Raw genomic sequence first — 16,318 nt, forward strand, 5'->3', positions numbered from 1 at the left:
GAGTAAGTGCTAAAAACATTATGCATTAAACATTTTAATGTGGCACATTTTATTGTCTGTAAAGATTTCAAAATCAGTCAACATTTTCAAGTGGTTTTTCTTTTTGAGAAAGTTTTGAACTTAGTGGTATGCTTTGTTTCGAAGTTATCGATATGTTAATAATTTGTATGAATGTTATATTTGTTATATCGATCACTTCTATTTTTAATAGTATTATTTTGTAGGCTCCTAGGTTCTGTCGTATTTCAGGAAACTCGCTTGTATTCATCGCAATTTTCATTCAATTCTTCATACTATAGTTAAGGACTTGTCCTGGTACATTTAATAATTTGGTTCACACGATTTACGTTACTAATCTGACCTTATGCTGGCTTACAATACGTTTATGTTCATTCTTCCATGTTTTTTTTTCTGAATTTATATGCGGTCGCGTCATTTTTCATTTTTATTGGACAGTTTTTCATTTTTATTGGACAGTTTTTTATTGGACATTTTTATTGGACAGTTTTTATTGGACAGTGCAACGATACAAAAATTTGGATTGTATCGTTGCACTGTATTATTTTTAAGATATTTTTTTTTAATTTTTCATATCAATCGGAGGTCAAATTAGAGTAGTGACTATAATCACTCTGGAGTAGCAAGGGGAGCAAAAAATGAGTAAATTGGGAGCGTACGTTTTCTTCAAAACATTTTTAAAGTGAAGTGAGAAATTGGTGTTTGAATAAATGTTCGGTCTAATGTCTTAACTAAGGTCGTACATGTGTTCACGTAATGCTTAGTTAATTTTTCAAATTCATCAGAGCCCAGTTAATTGTATATATGGTTTCGACACAGTTTGTTTTTAATTAAAATATTACTGAGATCTGTAGTTTTTGTCGTCTTTTTTTATTCTCATCAATGACTGGCCTCGTTTGCACATTAGTGAAGTGTAATAAGAGCTATGTGATAGTCGCAATTTATATGTAATGTTTCAACTTCTTTGTTGCAACTTGTTTTCATAAAATATCAACGACTCTTGGTGTTTTGCACCGTGTCCGGACAAAACAGTCCCAGACAAAACAGTCCCAGACAAAACAGTCCCAAATTGCAAAATCTTCCCAGACAAAACAGTCCCAGACAAAATAGTCCCAAGAAACCAGACAAAACAGTCCCAGACAAAATAGTCCCAACTAAAATGTACCCAATGCCATTATACCCAATGTACTTTGAAATGTTCGTTCAATAATCCGACAACAAATTAGCAGTCGCTATTACCCGCATGTTTTAACATACTTAATGGCCATGGCCATGCCTCAGCGGCCCGTGGGACTTGATATGAAACTATCACAACCGAACATGGGATTAAATTATCCGCTTGTTAAATCATACGTGTGAGAGCTATTATAATGGCCTTGGGACTATTTTGTCTGGGACTGTTTTGTCTGGTTTCTGGGACTATTTTGTCTGGGACTGTTTTGTCTGGGAATATTTTGCTATTTGGGACTGTTTTGTCCGGGACTGTTTTGTCTGGGACTGTTTTGTCTGTTCACCGTTTTGCACAGTTTTGTTGTTTTTTTTTTATTTTTATCACTTAGTCTTCTTAGTGACGATTCTCATCTTTCAACAACGAGGCATGCATTTATCTAATTAATGATTTGATTGTTTGAGTTCATAGACAATTGTTTTGTCATGACTTAATTGACAAAATTTAATTCTGAAAACTATTAACTGTCTTTGTTGTATTTGTTGTAAATGAGGTTGTCTCATTTTATGGTGTGTTTAAGCTTTCTGATAATTTAGTACCATCAATGACAAATTTCATGGTCAATGAGGCATAAATGAATTAATGACTTGAGTTCATAGCGGTGGTTATTGTAACTTTTAAACTGTTTCTTTTCGTTTCTAGTTACTTTCTAGTGCGGCGTAACCAATTTATCATTTAGTGCGTAGTTTTGTATTTTCTTTTTACTTTTAAGCCGCTAATTTTAAAACAAAGATTCTGGTTTTTGCCAAATTTCTGTTTTTGCTTTTTTTGCTTTTTCCAATTGAATTTTACAAATTTGTTGTATTGTGAGCTGGATGTTTTTGAAACTCTATTTTTTGGAGACATGAATTTTTAAATAGCTTTCATGACTTTTTGTTTGCTTTTGAGCATATAGGGTCATGTGTTTTGTTGACTGTCATAGTTTTATGTTGCTGGGAAGATAATGATTTTCAGTTTATCAGTAATTCAATTCTTAGGGTTGTACTTCAAGAGTTGTCTTTTTTCTTTTGTGAATTATTCCCTCAGACATGGCCTGCTTTATTTTCACAATTTTAAATGATGTGCTTTAATTGGAGTTTTCTTGAAGTCAACTGATTATGCCTGACTTTAATTGAAGACTGTATGAGGGCACTTCTTAGAACTATGTTAAGATATCAAACAATTAGTAGGAAAATTGATTTTGGTTTTGCTCTAAGATTTAAAATCTCGAGAGTTAGTCGTAGCTATTTTCTGGAAGATTGGAGCTATGTTATTTTTTGGAAATATCTACTCAATATTATTGGTGCTTTCATATATTATCCCGTGTTAATTATCCATAGCTCCGCTAATTGAGAGGACCATTTGAGAAAAGACCGTGGTTGACGATACTATAGAATAGATATGAAAAGACGGTGGTTCGACGTCTAAAAGGACTTGGAGTCCAACTTACTTGTAGTCTTGATCATTTAATTATGGTAGCAGAGAAATTACCACCACATCAACGTTGTTACTCTTTTCTTATGGTCGACCTCTCAAACTGGATATTTATCACTCGAACTTAACGAAGTGTTTCAATTGTCATTTTTACAGACTTACGACCATTCGACGCTGACATTGTGCCTACAGTACCCCCGAATATGGAGAATAAGGAGACAATGGGGGAGGAGGAGGGAGGAGAGGATGGGGATGACGAGGTGATTAGAGTATCTGTGTTTGGGTGCGGGGGAGTGGGCAAATCAGCACTCATCCTCCGATTCATCAGACGCAAATTCAGACCACACTATCTGCCCACAATTGAAGACACATATCAGAAGGTATATCAGAAGGCGTCAGGGTTCACCACCTTTCATCAATGCGCCCAAAAAAGTTACAGAACTACACATTCGTAGTAGGGATTCAGGGAAATCTTTTCTTTTAGATATCTAACAAATCAAGTGGAGATTTAAAAAGCCAATTTTATATAGTGGAGATCTGTTCCAACTTGCCTCACTCACTGATTCTTCCGAATGCATTTTAAATTCATTCGCTCAATGATTTACACACTATGTAAGTCATAGTACATTAGGTTGTCCCAGCTCATTAGAGTGATAAATTTATGGTTTAAATGTTAAGCTTAATAAACTTCAGTTTAAAATCCGAATTTGGTAGAGTGTGTATTCTAACTTAAACTGCACAGAACATTCGAACACTCTTCCACATTGAGAAAATAGCCTGTCAAATTGTTTTTTTTCTGATTCAATCCCGATAGTCTCAAAGGGAGATAACTGTCGCTAGCATGCGGCAACAAATGACGTCAAGAACACAAGCTCCGCAGCAGAGTGTTAGAGATCAATAAAACGTAGCTCTGTGACTTCTTAACGCATAATCGTATGGTCAACCTAAAAAGAAAATTCATTACAAAGACATAAACGCGGATGTCCCAAACTAAAATCTAAAAAAACTAATATCCCAACAATGTTACGGTAAACTCAGGCTAGGACAGTGAGCAAAACATATAAAGCAAAAGACGTCAAAAATAAACAGAAACACACCTGTACTAAGGAAAGTTTCAATTAATTTTTGAAATAAAATGATGTTACTCAAACGAATTGAATTATTTTCAATAGCCGCACAGCAATAGCTTGGGCTATTATTGGTCTTCTCTTGGTTTTTGACAATTCAAAGAATTTGAATTGTATTGGGGCGCTGTCCTTTTTTTAAGATCTGCTCACACATTTTTATGATTTTTGAAGTCAAATTGGAGTAGTGCTTTTGGTCACGTCGAAACAGGAAGTGGAGCGAAAAAGCGAGTGATTTTGCGGCGTGAAATTTTTTCTCTCAAATTTTAAAGTAGAGTGACATAACGGAGTTTGAACAAAAATTCGCTTTCTCGCTTGTGGTTTTTTGTTCACATGCGGCAATTTCACTTTGATTTTTAACTGTTTTTTCAATTTTTTGCGTCAGATTTTTCTCTTAGTAGTTTTCCCAAGCCATCCATAGCTCATTCTAGGTCTATTTTTTGTTTAGTCAATGAAAATTCTTTGAATTGTACTTCAGGACTTGTCCTGCTATGTTTTTTTTTATTTCGTCGTCGCGATTTTTGTTACGATCATATATGACGTCACAGCCTCTTCAAATCTACTTTTTGTTCCTGCATTCATGCAAATTCAATTGAAGTGCGTGCGTGACGTCATTTTTCGCTGTTAGTGGAGCAAGTTTTTGTTCATTTGCGTTATTAAATTTTTGGTCACACTTGAATTACCTCACTCTCTAAATCTAAATGAAGATTATTAGAGAGCAGCTAATAGAGGCAGCAAAAACTTATACAGCTTTTTAATCAAAATATAACATATCAGCCTTCAATGAAAAGACGAATTTTTTTGGCCTGTCTTTTTTACTGTTTTTTGAGACTGCACATCTTCAAAGCTATTGCGCCTATTTTCTGGCAATCTGACAGCCATTTTCATCAAATTAGCAAAAGGTCAATTTTTGCCAAAATTTAGGTAGAAAAATTAACAAAATTGACAAAAAGCAGAAATTTTGTGAAACTCAACATCTTTTGAAAATCCTTGGTATAAACTTAAGAGCCTGTAACTTCAAATTGAGCCACGAAACGTAAGTTAAGTTAATAATATTTGAATCAAGTTTAGTATTTTAAAATATAAACCTCGTTTCCTAAATGCTTATAGCAACAAACACTGGGAAAACAAGAACCCAATTAATAACATCGAATTTTGGCCAGATTCAAATGTTCACTGAAAGTTTTTAGAAGCCAATGATGTCATAGTCAAAAATCTAAGCTACGAAAAAGAAATTACCGGGCTATTAAGTTTCAATGAGAAAACTGGGCAGAACTGCTGTTAATGATAATATTAACGAAGAAAACAGAAAAAAAAGAAAGAGGAAGAAAATTATCGTTTTTTTTTGAAACCTAGTAACGATGTAAAAAATTACCTAGGAAATTTAAAACTGCTAAACAGTATTGTTCAAACTCACTAGAAGAAAAAAGCTTGTGGCTGTCATTTTTGAGATAATTAAAGAAGTCGAAAGGAAAAAATCAAATTTTAATTACTGACTAGTTAAGGTCAAAATTCAAAATCACTAAATTTCACAAAAACATAAATTCAGAGCCTTAAAAACAAAAAGCTTTGACTGAAATTACAATAAACTTTCACCTATGCTTAATTACAGAGCGCAGTTCTTCTCATTAAAAAATATTGATCGGATATCATAAAGAACAGAATTTACTAACTGAATTCAAAAAATCCACAACATTTTCCAGAATGCTATTGTCAGAACCCTAGAAATAAATTGGTTTTGTTAAGAAAATAACATATCGGTTCACTCAAGTCTTTGTGACCTTCAACCGTCTATCAACGAAACTAGCGATAAAACAACAAAAATTACAGCAAAACCTGGGTAAGACTTAAAAATTTCAAATTTTTAAAACTTTCGCTCTCCATTAATCGATTCAAAAAGTCTATTAACCATTAGAAGACGACTATCAGCTTCAGAAGCATAGAAAAAGTGACTCTCCGGTCTAATCCAATTTTTTCTTTTGTAAAAACCACAATGAGAATATTACCAACCTCGCTATTACCAACCTCGCGGTTATTACTGTACTGACTTTTAATTAAACGCCTTTCTCATTTGATAAATCACAGCGAAGTCTTTGGTATCTTATTTGTAACATTTTAGATATAGCGTCGAAAGTTTTTGACAGATAGATATAATGTAACCGCAACGTCAAATAAGGCGATACCGATACGTTCGTATGTTAAAACGACAACAATGATGCTTCCGTATGATAAAAAGCAACTTCCGATTCTCCTTTATGTTAAATACTGATGAAAATTTAGGATAGCGACAAAAAACTCACATGGAACTTTGTCAGCCGTTTTTGTGTAAGAAAAACGACGACACTGACAATTTCCAACGTTTAAAAACTTAAGTATTTCTCAACATCGCAACCTTTAGGAGGTCCAGATGGCAAGTTCTAATGATCAGACTGCCGGATCAACTTCAGCGACAACTACAACAGCAACCACGACCACCCCAACTGCAGTACCTCAACAGAAGAACCCATACGACAGACACTCGAGTCGAAACAGCAGCAGGAGGGGCAAACGAGGAACAGGTCGCGTGATAGTGCGAATCACAGACACCAACGGATCTCATCAACAGTTCCCACTCATGCAAAGAAGGACAATGAACAACTCTGACGTCATTTTACTTGTATTCTCAGTCACCAGCAGACAATCACTCCAATATTTACATCGAGTTCACGAACAAGTGATGAAAAGCTGCAGTTGTTCATGCCAGCAACATCATCCGCAAAGAAGTAGTCACAGTAAAGCAAATAGTTACAATCACAACGATACCTCAAGCAGTAGAAATTCATCTCATCTTTCGAACAAACAGCACAAATTTCGAAGAAGAGCCAACGCTGAGAAACTTGTCATATTGGTGGGCAATAAATGTGACTCACCTGCTGACATCCGGGAGGTCTCTCAAAGTGTGGCACTCTCTCAGGCCAAACAATGGCATTGTCCATACGTTGAAACCTCAGCTCGCGATAGTACAAACGTTGATGATTTATTCTGTGGCGCTGCAAAGCTTTCCTACGCTTATTTACACAACACTCATATTTCAAATAACCAGCAGTGCTCTAATGGGGGCATCGCACAGTACAATAGCAATTTGACAACATTGGGTTCCATAGCATGTACTGGCGGGTTTTGCTGCCATGGGAAGAGAAGGGACAAGTTAAAACAATGTGCAGGCGATGGAGGGGGTGCTGGAATGGGCCCGTATGGCCATGGACCCCATCATAATGCCACCTGTTGCCATAATGCGTGTGCCATAAGCTGACCAAAATATGAACAACTCAAGTGTCATAAAAGAAGACCATGCGCATCTTAGAAATAGAGGACCTTCCCCGAAAGGCATCTTTTCAGATTCAGATTCAAACTTCATAACACGATTTCGCGGTTTGAAATGGTAAATTTAAACAAGTAATCATCCCGCATCGAGGATCAAGTGGGAGTCACTTCTGAACAACTTTGAAAGAACGTCCGTGTATCACATGACAAGAAAATAACAATGTATGCATCAGTTAAAGACACAACAGCTTTTATGACCTATTTCAAAAACGTCTCTTGAAACGGGGATTACAGCTGAATAACGACATTAATTCCTTGAAAAATGTTTTTCCCAGAAAACCGTCTGGATGAATGTCAATTTACTTATCCCAGACCAAATTTCGAAGGATCTCAAGGGACACTTTGCATAACAGTGGATAACTTGGAATCCCCAGCATCAAACATCCAGGGCATAAAAAACTCTCCCAGTGTTGAACCACTATCAAGCTCAGGTTGCCAAATTTGTCTCTTTTATTTCCAAATTAACAATTCAACTGCTCCATACAATCGGTAATTCTCTCTGCGAAACAGAAGTAGAAATATGGTTGTGAGCGGTGGTGTAATTTGTAATTTGTAGTCTTTCAGTTATAGAGCAGTAGAGCGTAGTGATTTCCAATTGATAATTACTTCTACTATTGTAAGCTAATGTCCAATTAACATTAATTCAAATTAGAATTATAATGATATCGACTTCCAAGCTGGTAAAGGCCGGAAATAATTATTGAAAATCAAAGAAAGAAGCCATGATTGTTGTTTATTACATCTTGAAAAAAGAATTCTAGATTACAACGAATTGGCTAAATGCAAAATTGTCTAAATACAAGAACACAAATATAAAAATCAGAAAGGCATCAGAATTTATAAATCCAACAAATAGGAAATCAAGCTTGTGCTTGAACACTCTGGGCCGAGTGCATGAGGGTAAAACTGCACACTCTTTTTATATTTTACAAATAAAATTTTTGAAATCAAGTTCACAATGATCTTTTGCTGCTGTTCTGTAATGTCACAAAATTTGTAGGACTGCCAAAAGTTCTAACAAAATTGAAAATCTTTTGGCTTCATGGAGGTGTTTTTATGAATTGTCCTACAAATCGGAACTTCTGAATTCGGAGGTGATTATTCTGTAAATTTAAACGTTATATCATCTGGCTGCTGATCGCTTCAATACTCCTATTGTCTTTATCTGAAACGATCGTGCTTGTCCGCCTGTTCCATTGCTGCATTTTGGAACTCGTCCCATGGGACATATAACTTTGGGGTCGAACTCGTGTGATAACAAGACGAAATCTTAATCCCTTCATTCATCTGATTCCTTTCTCCCATTTCGGCGGCTTCTAAGTTCTTAGGTGTACTCATATTTCAAAAGTTTTCAAAACTGACCAAAACGTTTTTGCGTACGAGAACTAATTCTTATTTATTTTTTTATTTATTGAAGGTAGTGGTGCTAAGAGACCGCAGGGGCGTCTTAAAAAAGTATTCTGGAGTTATTGCTTCTTTATTCTTTTTGTCTTATGCTTTGCCACATGCTTGATTTTTCTTGAGTTGAGAAGTCTTTCAGTCTCTAATACATCGGGTTGCAGTTTTTGGCTTTCAATTGTTGGCTTCTTAAAATAATTAGCAACATTCCTTTGTCAAACTGAATGAGCCTATCACAAATCGCAATAAAATGAAGAACAAGAGGATGATTCAGTTTATATGTAATGTTTTGCTGCTGTAATTTGGACTTAATATGTTCTCAGCCAACTGTGATTTCCCTGAAATTTAAATTTATCTCACTGATGTTGAATTCGGTTCCTTGTAAAGAAGGATCAACTCAGAATGACCTCAAATCTGCTGATGGCTAATAAGCATTTATCTGTGTTCAAGGTCTGATGAAATTCCAGATGAACAGCTCTGGTTACAAGACAGGTTAAAAATTATACATATTTTTTATCCTCATTGTGATTCTCGTGATCAATGGAAAAAGACCAAATGGATCCGGAAAAAACCACTCCAACGCATAAAAATTGATATTGCTTCTCCTAGTCTATGAATCTGAAACTGAAGATGTCGGTGACCAGGGGTTCATAATCTAATCCCTCCATCTTTGCTTAAAAAAAGCATATTTTGCTAAGAAATCGTTTAAGTCCTATAATAATGAACTCCTGTCGCGGGTGGGATCGGACAAGCACAAATTGTGCCGATGTGTCTTCGGTCCTTGTGGGCCTGCTCCACTTTTAATTAAGTTATGTAATCCATTTTACCAAGAATAACCGGTCTCTATTTGTAGTCTTTTCAACGCGTTCAAGTTTTCCTTCTACTGGTTTTAACTAAAACCTTCTTTGTCCAAGAAAGTTGTGAGTCTCCTTTGTCTGGATCCATTCCTTAAAGATTTTTGAGAAGAAATTTTTTTATAGTTGTTCTGTTGCCTCACAAATTGCGAAGTATCCAGGAACAGTTTAGTAAGGAACACGCAAAAAAATATGACTGATTGTCATGTCATGACTGGTTTATACAAAAACAGCTAGATAATTGATTGCAAGAGCTTCGAAAACTCCTCGTTGTCAGCTATGTGATGTTGTATAAAAACTCGGCAAAATGTTTTTTAACTTCTAATTATTCGTTTGTAAAACTTTGTTTACAAAGGAAGGATCAAGAAAGACCAAGAGATTCAACATTTATCGAATCTTAGACCCCAATCGGTGTGTCGCTTTTTTAATTATCGCAATCCCACTTTTGTCCTATTTCTTCTATTGACAATTCATCTTGTTGGATGTTTTATTTTCGGTCAATCAATGAACAATCTTGCAAGAAGGGAATTTTCATAAATCAGAACGCTACATTGCAGTAACGGTTAAACATAGCTTTGTCCAAAAAATTTGTGAACTGTAAGAGTTCGTCTTCTTTGTCTGTATCCGTTCCTTAATGATTTTTAGAGGAAATTATTGGCGATAGTCTCAACAACTAGCGTCGTGCATACCCATAGCTCTTTGTGTCTGATGGTTTCTGGAATTTTTTGACAGCATTCACAGTCCCTCCTGTTCGTTGGGTATCTTTCAGCTGTTTTGTTTCTTTCAGCTGGAGCATACTTTGGTTTCAATTAGGGTATTCGATTATTGTGTTTATAGAACTCTTGTTGCTGCAGTTTGATGCTGACTTTGTATTTTCCTAGAACAATTTTAATGTTAACAGCTTTTTTAACCTGTTAAAACTGGTAATTTTGTTCTTTGTCATGTCGGGTTGTTTTACTGAGTGCAAAATTCCTTTGTTCTGACTGGGACTGTTCTTAAAAAATTTAAAACAGTAATAGATACCAAAAGTCTTGTTTTTCGCCGATTCGATCCAGCTTAAATGTATTGTCGACCCAGACTAAATTTTGTCAATTTTTGCTGTCAATTCGCTGCAAAAAAGAGGCAAACTCTTCCCAAATAGCTGTTCTCAATTTAATCTTGGGGGATGAATGTTCTTTTAGCGGCCACAACCCTTGGTCTTCTAACCACATTTTGTGTTGTTGTTTCTTCTTGAGCACCGATTGTTCTGATGTCAATTGTGACTGCACTTTGTTTGCTTATCGATTGCAAATTTTAACGTATCCGAAAAATATAATGATGTAACGATTCCTGGGGAACAAGCAACGAATGATGGTCACATATGCCTTCATAGCAGCATAAAAGCTTAACGCTTGCTGATTGATCGTGCGAACTTCAATAACATGAAAAAGGACTATGCGTGTTCTTTTCGTGGGCTGCTTTGAAGCAAGCTGTTGTTCAATCTGGCATTTGAAGTTTGTCAATTCTACTGACCCAATCCGAAACATCTCTATTTTTAAGTTACTGTTGAAAGCTGACTTTTCGTGCGCACTGGATAACGGTGATCGAAAATGCTATTTTTTAATGCTGTTCTGTTCCCTTTGCGCGCTAGCTCACGTTTCACTTCCAGTAGTAGATGCTTTGGTTCCGTTTGCGTATCTAGCTTTTATCTAGCGTTTACTGTTCAAACTGTGCCTGTTCTAGTGGCATTTTTGTTTCGAAATGGATGTCAAATTTCTTAATCGTTCTTCACGCCTTCTTTTTACATGCTGTTATTGTACAGACGCCGCTGACTAACTTTGAAATGCTTGGTTGCTGTCGGCTTTTGCTTTGCTTATTTCTCTTAAGCTGGGTTTGCACCTAAGTATTTTTCATTGTTTTGCACTTTCCAATTCTCCTCGCTGGTGTTTCGTTGTTGATTCTTTCGTTTTTTGCTGATTGGTGCCTTTGGCTCTTTTTTCATCAGATTGGACAGCAGTTTGGTTTACACTGTCCGGGTTGTAAGACCAATGACAACTCTCCTATCAATGAAAAATGATTTTTTTATACAGTCCAGTTTATTTCAGGGGTTTAAATTCTATCCCGATGTTACGTTTTCGCGGTAAAATTTTGGCGATCATTATTATCTGCTATTCTGTAAACTATCATTACATTACTTGAAAATCACCTATTCCCAATAACTATTCGTTAAATCTTGCTGTTCAATTACTTTTTCTCACTCAATATTTCAAAAAAATCAAGGTAAACCAATCAAAAATGAATGAGTTACAAAACAAAAGTAACAAAACAATTTTTGATTTTCTAATAGCGAGAAAATCAGCCGTTTAATTGGCCATAGCTATGCAAAGGTTTAACTTTCTAATACAAAAATTATCAAAACAGTTTGTTTTACTGTAAATAGAACTGAACGACAGTACTAAATTTTCTAACTCTGGTGTTTGCAAGTATCTTTGCTAGATTCAAAAGCGCCAATGTCGATCTAGAGTAAGCTTTGTTCAGCCAGTAAGAGCAACTGATTTTATTATTTGAAATAAAAATTCTCTTAAGTTTGAGAGTATCAAAATTAACTCCTTTTTTTACAAAACAAAGTTAAAATATGCTCTACAATCACTAAGATGGTTTACAGCAACAAGACACAGTTTCAAATAATTTACGGCTCAAGGATTAGTGCTTCAATTTGCAAAGTGTGACATTTTAGTAGGTTAAAATTATTGCGTCTTAACTCATTTTGGATGGTTTTCAAGCTCTTTTTTTCTGTTAGCTGCTATTCATGAGGTTTTTCATTACAAACCTGAATCTTTGATTGTTTTTATAGAACAATGTCGACAGAAGAGGAAAATTTTCGCATAACGTCACATTTTCACAGTAAATTTAGGGTATGTTTATTGCTCAGATAAGTGGTGCCAGGATACGGCCAGGATAAGTGGTGCTTTCGGCCGCTAAGAAGTTTATTTTTATTGTACAAAATTACGTATAGTGAAGAAGCACAAAATTAGATCATCAGTTGATTCGTTTTCCGTTGCTCAACAATAAATGAAATATCCAGGAATAGTTTGGTAAGGAACACGAAAAAAAACTGTAAATGGTTACCATGATTGGTTTGAACAAAAAGCAGCTAGATAATGGAGTGCAGGGGCTACAAAAATTCCTGGTTGTCAACGATGTAATTTTGTATAAACACTCGGCAAAATCTTTTTTAACTTCTGATTAGTCTTTTCTAAAATTTTGTTTTCAAAGGAAGGATCAAGAAAGACCAACAGATTCAACATTTATCGACTCTTAATCCCCAATCGGCTTGTCATATTTTTAAATTATCGCAATCCTAATTTTTCTTCTATTTCTCACATTGAAAAATTTTCTTGTCGGATGTTTTATTTTCAGTCTATCAATGGACAATATTGCAAGAAGGAAATTTCTATAAATCAGAACGCTATATTGCATTATTGGTTGAACATAGCTTTTGAAAACTGGATTCACCTGAGAAACTTGAAAATTTGAGTTTTTTTGAGAATTTTTCTCAGTCTATAGAGCTGTTCACTGAGCTTTATTAGTTTTTGCTCAACAACAGTTTTTGACTAATTTTATTTTTGAAAGATAAATTATTGTCTTCTGTTGTTCCTAGATAATGTATGGTAACAAAATTTTCAATTATTTCTTATTGATTTTCTCTTTTGAGATAATAGTTTTTTCTGTGAGATTTCTGTTTCCAAAAACCCCTGTTTTTTTAGTATTAATTCTTAATTTATTTTTATTTTGCCATTGGTTTCATTTTTAAACTTGATTTCGATGTCCCATCACAACATCCTCGGCTCTAGCAGCATCTTCAGATCATGTATCGCCTGCAATGTGAGATTAAATTCGCAGAAAGTTTTGAATTTGTCGACGTCCTGCATGTTGCTGACATCAGTCACTAAAATAAAAGCAGAGGATCGAGTACCGAGCCCTAAGGGACGTCATAATCAACAAAACATTACTTGAAACAACTCCTACAAACCAAATAAACTGAATGCAGTGAGTTAGGTATGGATTAAGCATATTAAAAATTTGACATCTAAATCAATTGTTGTAACATTTGCCTAAAGGAATTGTACCTTTGAACGTATCCAATTTTTTGAGATGCAAGAAGGGTGAAAATATTGATAAAGCATTTACCATATAATTTTATAGCAAAAAATTTTTATTCTAAGCCTTCAGGGTATTCAACTTTGACCGATGAAATCATCTAAAAAGATGGGTAACGAAATTGTAGTTAAGTAAAATCCTAAAGTTATAAAATAAAAAAAAATGCTTTCTGTATTTTTACTGTCATGTTGAACAAATGTAACATAAAAAGAGGACGGAAGTCACTTCACAGATTGACTGGTGAGTGTCATAGTGGAAGTTACTTTTTTTCTAATGTAAAAATGTAAACTGAATACTTGTTGAAATAGACTTTCCGTTGCCTCACAAAAAATGAAATATCCAGGAACAGTTTAGTAAGGAACACGCAAAAAAAAATGACTGATTGTCATCACTGGTTTAAACAAAAAAAGCAAGATAATTGATTGCAACAGCTTCGAAAACTCCTCGTTGTCGGCTATGTAATGTTGTAAAAACACTCGGCAAAATGTTTTTTAACTTCTAATTATTCGTTTGTAAAACTTTTTATACAAAGGAAGGATCAAGAAAGACCAAGAGATTCAACATTCATCGAATCTTAGACCCCAATTGGTGTGTCACTTCTTTTATATCGCAATCCCATTTTTTTTCCTATTTTTCCTATTGAAAATTCTTATTGTCGGATGTTTTATTTTCAGTCTATCAATGAACAATATTGCAAAAAGGAAATTTCCATAAATCAGAACGCTATATTGCAGTAGTGGTTGAAACTAGCTTTTGAAAACTGGATTCAACTGAGAATTTTGAAAGTTTGAGTTTTGCTGACAAATTTTCTCAGTCTATGGAACTGTTCACAAGTTTTATTAGTTTTTGCTCAACAACAGTTTTTGACTAATTTGAGTTTTGAAAGATAAATTATTGTCTTCTGTTGTTCCTAGATAATTTTTTTTATCGATATTCTTTTTTTGAACTGTTAGTTTTTTTCTGTGATTTAAATTTCCAAAAAAAACACTGCTTTTATTTTTTAATTTAAATGAATTCCTAATTTTTTTTTACCTTTAATAGCATTTTGATAATTGAGTTTGATGTACCCTCACGACATCCTAAGCTCTAGCAGCATTTTCAATCCATGTAGAGATTTTGGGATTAAATTCAAGAGTTGTGAATTTGCCGACGTCTTGCGTGTTGCTGAAATCATCCATTATTATGAAAAATAGAGGATCAAGTACCGAGCCCGAAGGAAGGCTATGATCAACAAAAGCATTACTTGAAACAACTTATACATACTAAATAATCTGAGAGCCGTGATTTAGGTTTTAGTTAAGTATTTTACTAAAGATGACATCTAAAACAATTATTATAACAATTGCGTAACAAAATTGTCTGGTTGACCGCATCCAATATTTTTTGAGATCCAAGTTTGTGAAAATACCAATGAAGCTTATACCGTATAGTTTTTGATCTGAAACAGAACAGCGTAAACGGTACTTTGGCCCTGAAACCAAACTGAGATCTTGAGAGCAGTTTAATAATCCCTCAATTTGAAAGACATTTCTGAAGCAATTTGCTAAGAAGTTTTGGAATTGTTGGTATTACATAAATTGGCCAAAATTCATAGTAATACTCCTATCTCCAGATTTGTTAATGGAAAAGATTTGCAATTCAAAAACAATCAGGTTACACGCCCGGTTGAAACATTCATTGAACCATTTTGACAGAATTGGACTTAGCACAATAGAAAGTTTCTTGATGAGAAACAATTATGCTCATAACCTTCCCCACTGTACTTATTCGTAGCATTGTTTATGATATCAAAAAATCCATGTCATTATTTAGTCTAAGAAACATAGATCGTTCTGTTTCATTGGTTGTTCTCGTAAATCAAATTTGTGTTAAATGTGCATTCACTTTTCTTCCCATTCGTTTAAATAATTCGTTCAGTTATTTGAATTCTCCTTGAGATGGTTTCTCCTGGGTTCTCAGTTTGTTTGCCTCGTGGTACACTGTAAGCTTCAAATAAGTTTTTGTTTTTATTTGCTGCACTCTTTTCAAGTCGATTCTGATTAACTCCTTTCATTTTAATTTGTTATCAAAATTTTCAATTTCCCGCACCGTTTTTTTATTAGTTTTTTGCCGACTTTGGTTGAATATGCGACAATTACTTCCGCACTGGTTTTTCATTGCTGCAGCATTTTTGACTTTGATTTCATCCCGATTATTCCCCTCATTTTGCTTGCATAGGTAAATAGTAATCGACCGCACGTTAAAAAAAATCTTCCTGATATTATGATGTATTTTTTTGGTCGTATCAATTTGTTTTGATCGCTGGCATAGAACAAAACTAAATTTTCCCTTATTAAATAGTTTTCAGTTTGCCACAATTTGCGGATTGAATGAGACTTAATCTATATCCGTTTGTTATTCACTTCCAGGAAAAATGAGAAGTGATCAGTTAGTTTTGTTTATCGTAGTTATATCTGATGTAACGTTTGAAAAAAAACTGATCAATTTAGGCACTTGATTTTTGGTTTTCCGTTTAATGAAGTTTTCATTTCAAAGTTTTAAATCAGAAGCAGATTTCTCTGTTCTCTTTGTATAGATAATTCACATTAAAGTCACCGCCCAGCACATGCGCGCTTTGTGAATCACAAAAATGTTCAAAGGATGCACCAAAGACGTCACGAGTATGAATATCAACCATGATGGAAATAGGTGGTATATGTTCTCTTGCCAATAAAATTTAAATACTAAAGCAATTACTCACCGCTTTTATATTACTGATGTTTATTGACACCCAAGTATTG

General features: G+C 34.6%; 1 protein-coding gene across 3 annotated transcripts in view; it reads left to right on the top strand.

The window, feature by feature from the left end:
• Positions 1–7,806, top strand: part of LOC142344691 (uncharacterized) — a 173,034-nt gene extending 165,228 nt beyond the window's left edge. For all 3 annotated transcript variants that reach the window (XM_075396532.1, XM_075396533.1, XM_075396534.1), the window contains 2 exons: positions 2,816–3,039; positions 6,182–7,806. In XM_075396532.1, the coding sequence (XP_075252647.1) occupies positions 2,816–3,039; positions 6,182–7,075 (1,118 nt within the window). In that variant the 3' untranslated portion in view covers positions 7,076–7,806. The remainder of the gene's footprint in view (positions 1–2,815; positions 3,040–6,181) is intronic.
• The last annotated feature ends 8,512 nt before the right edge of the window (positions 7,807–16,318 follow it).

The sequence above is a fragment of the Convolutriloba macropyga genome, chromosome 8, assembly GCF_964194025.1.
Source record: "Convolutriloba macropyga chromosome 8, txConMacr16.3, whole genome shotgun sequence".
Taxonomy (NCBI): Eukaryota; Metazoa; Xenacoelomorpha; order Acoela; family Convolutidae; genus Convolutriloba; species Convolutriloba macropyga.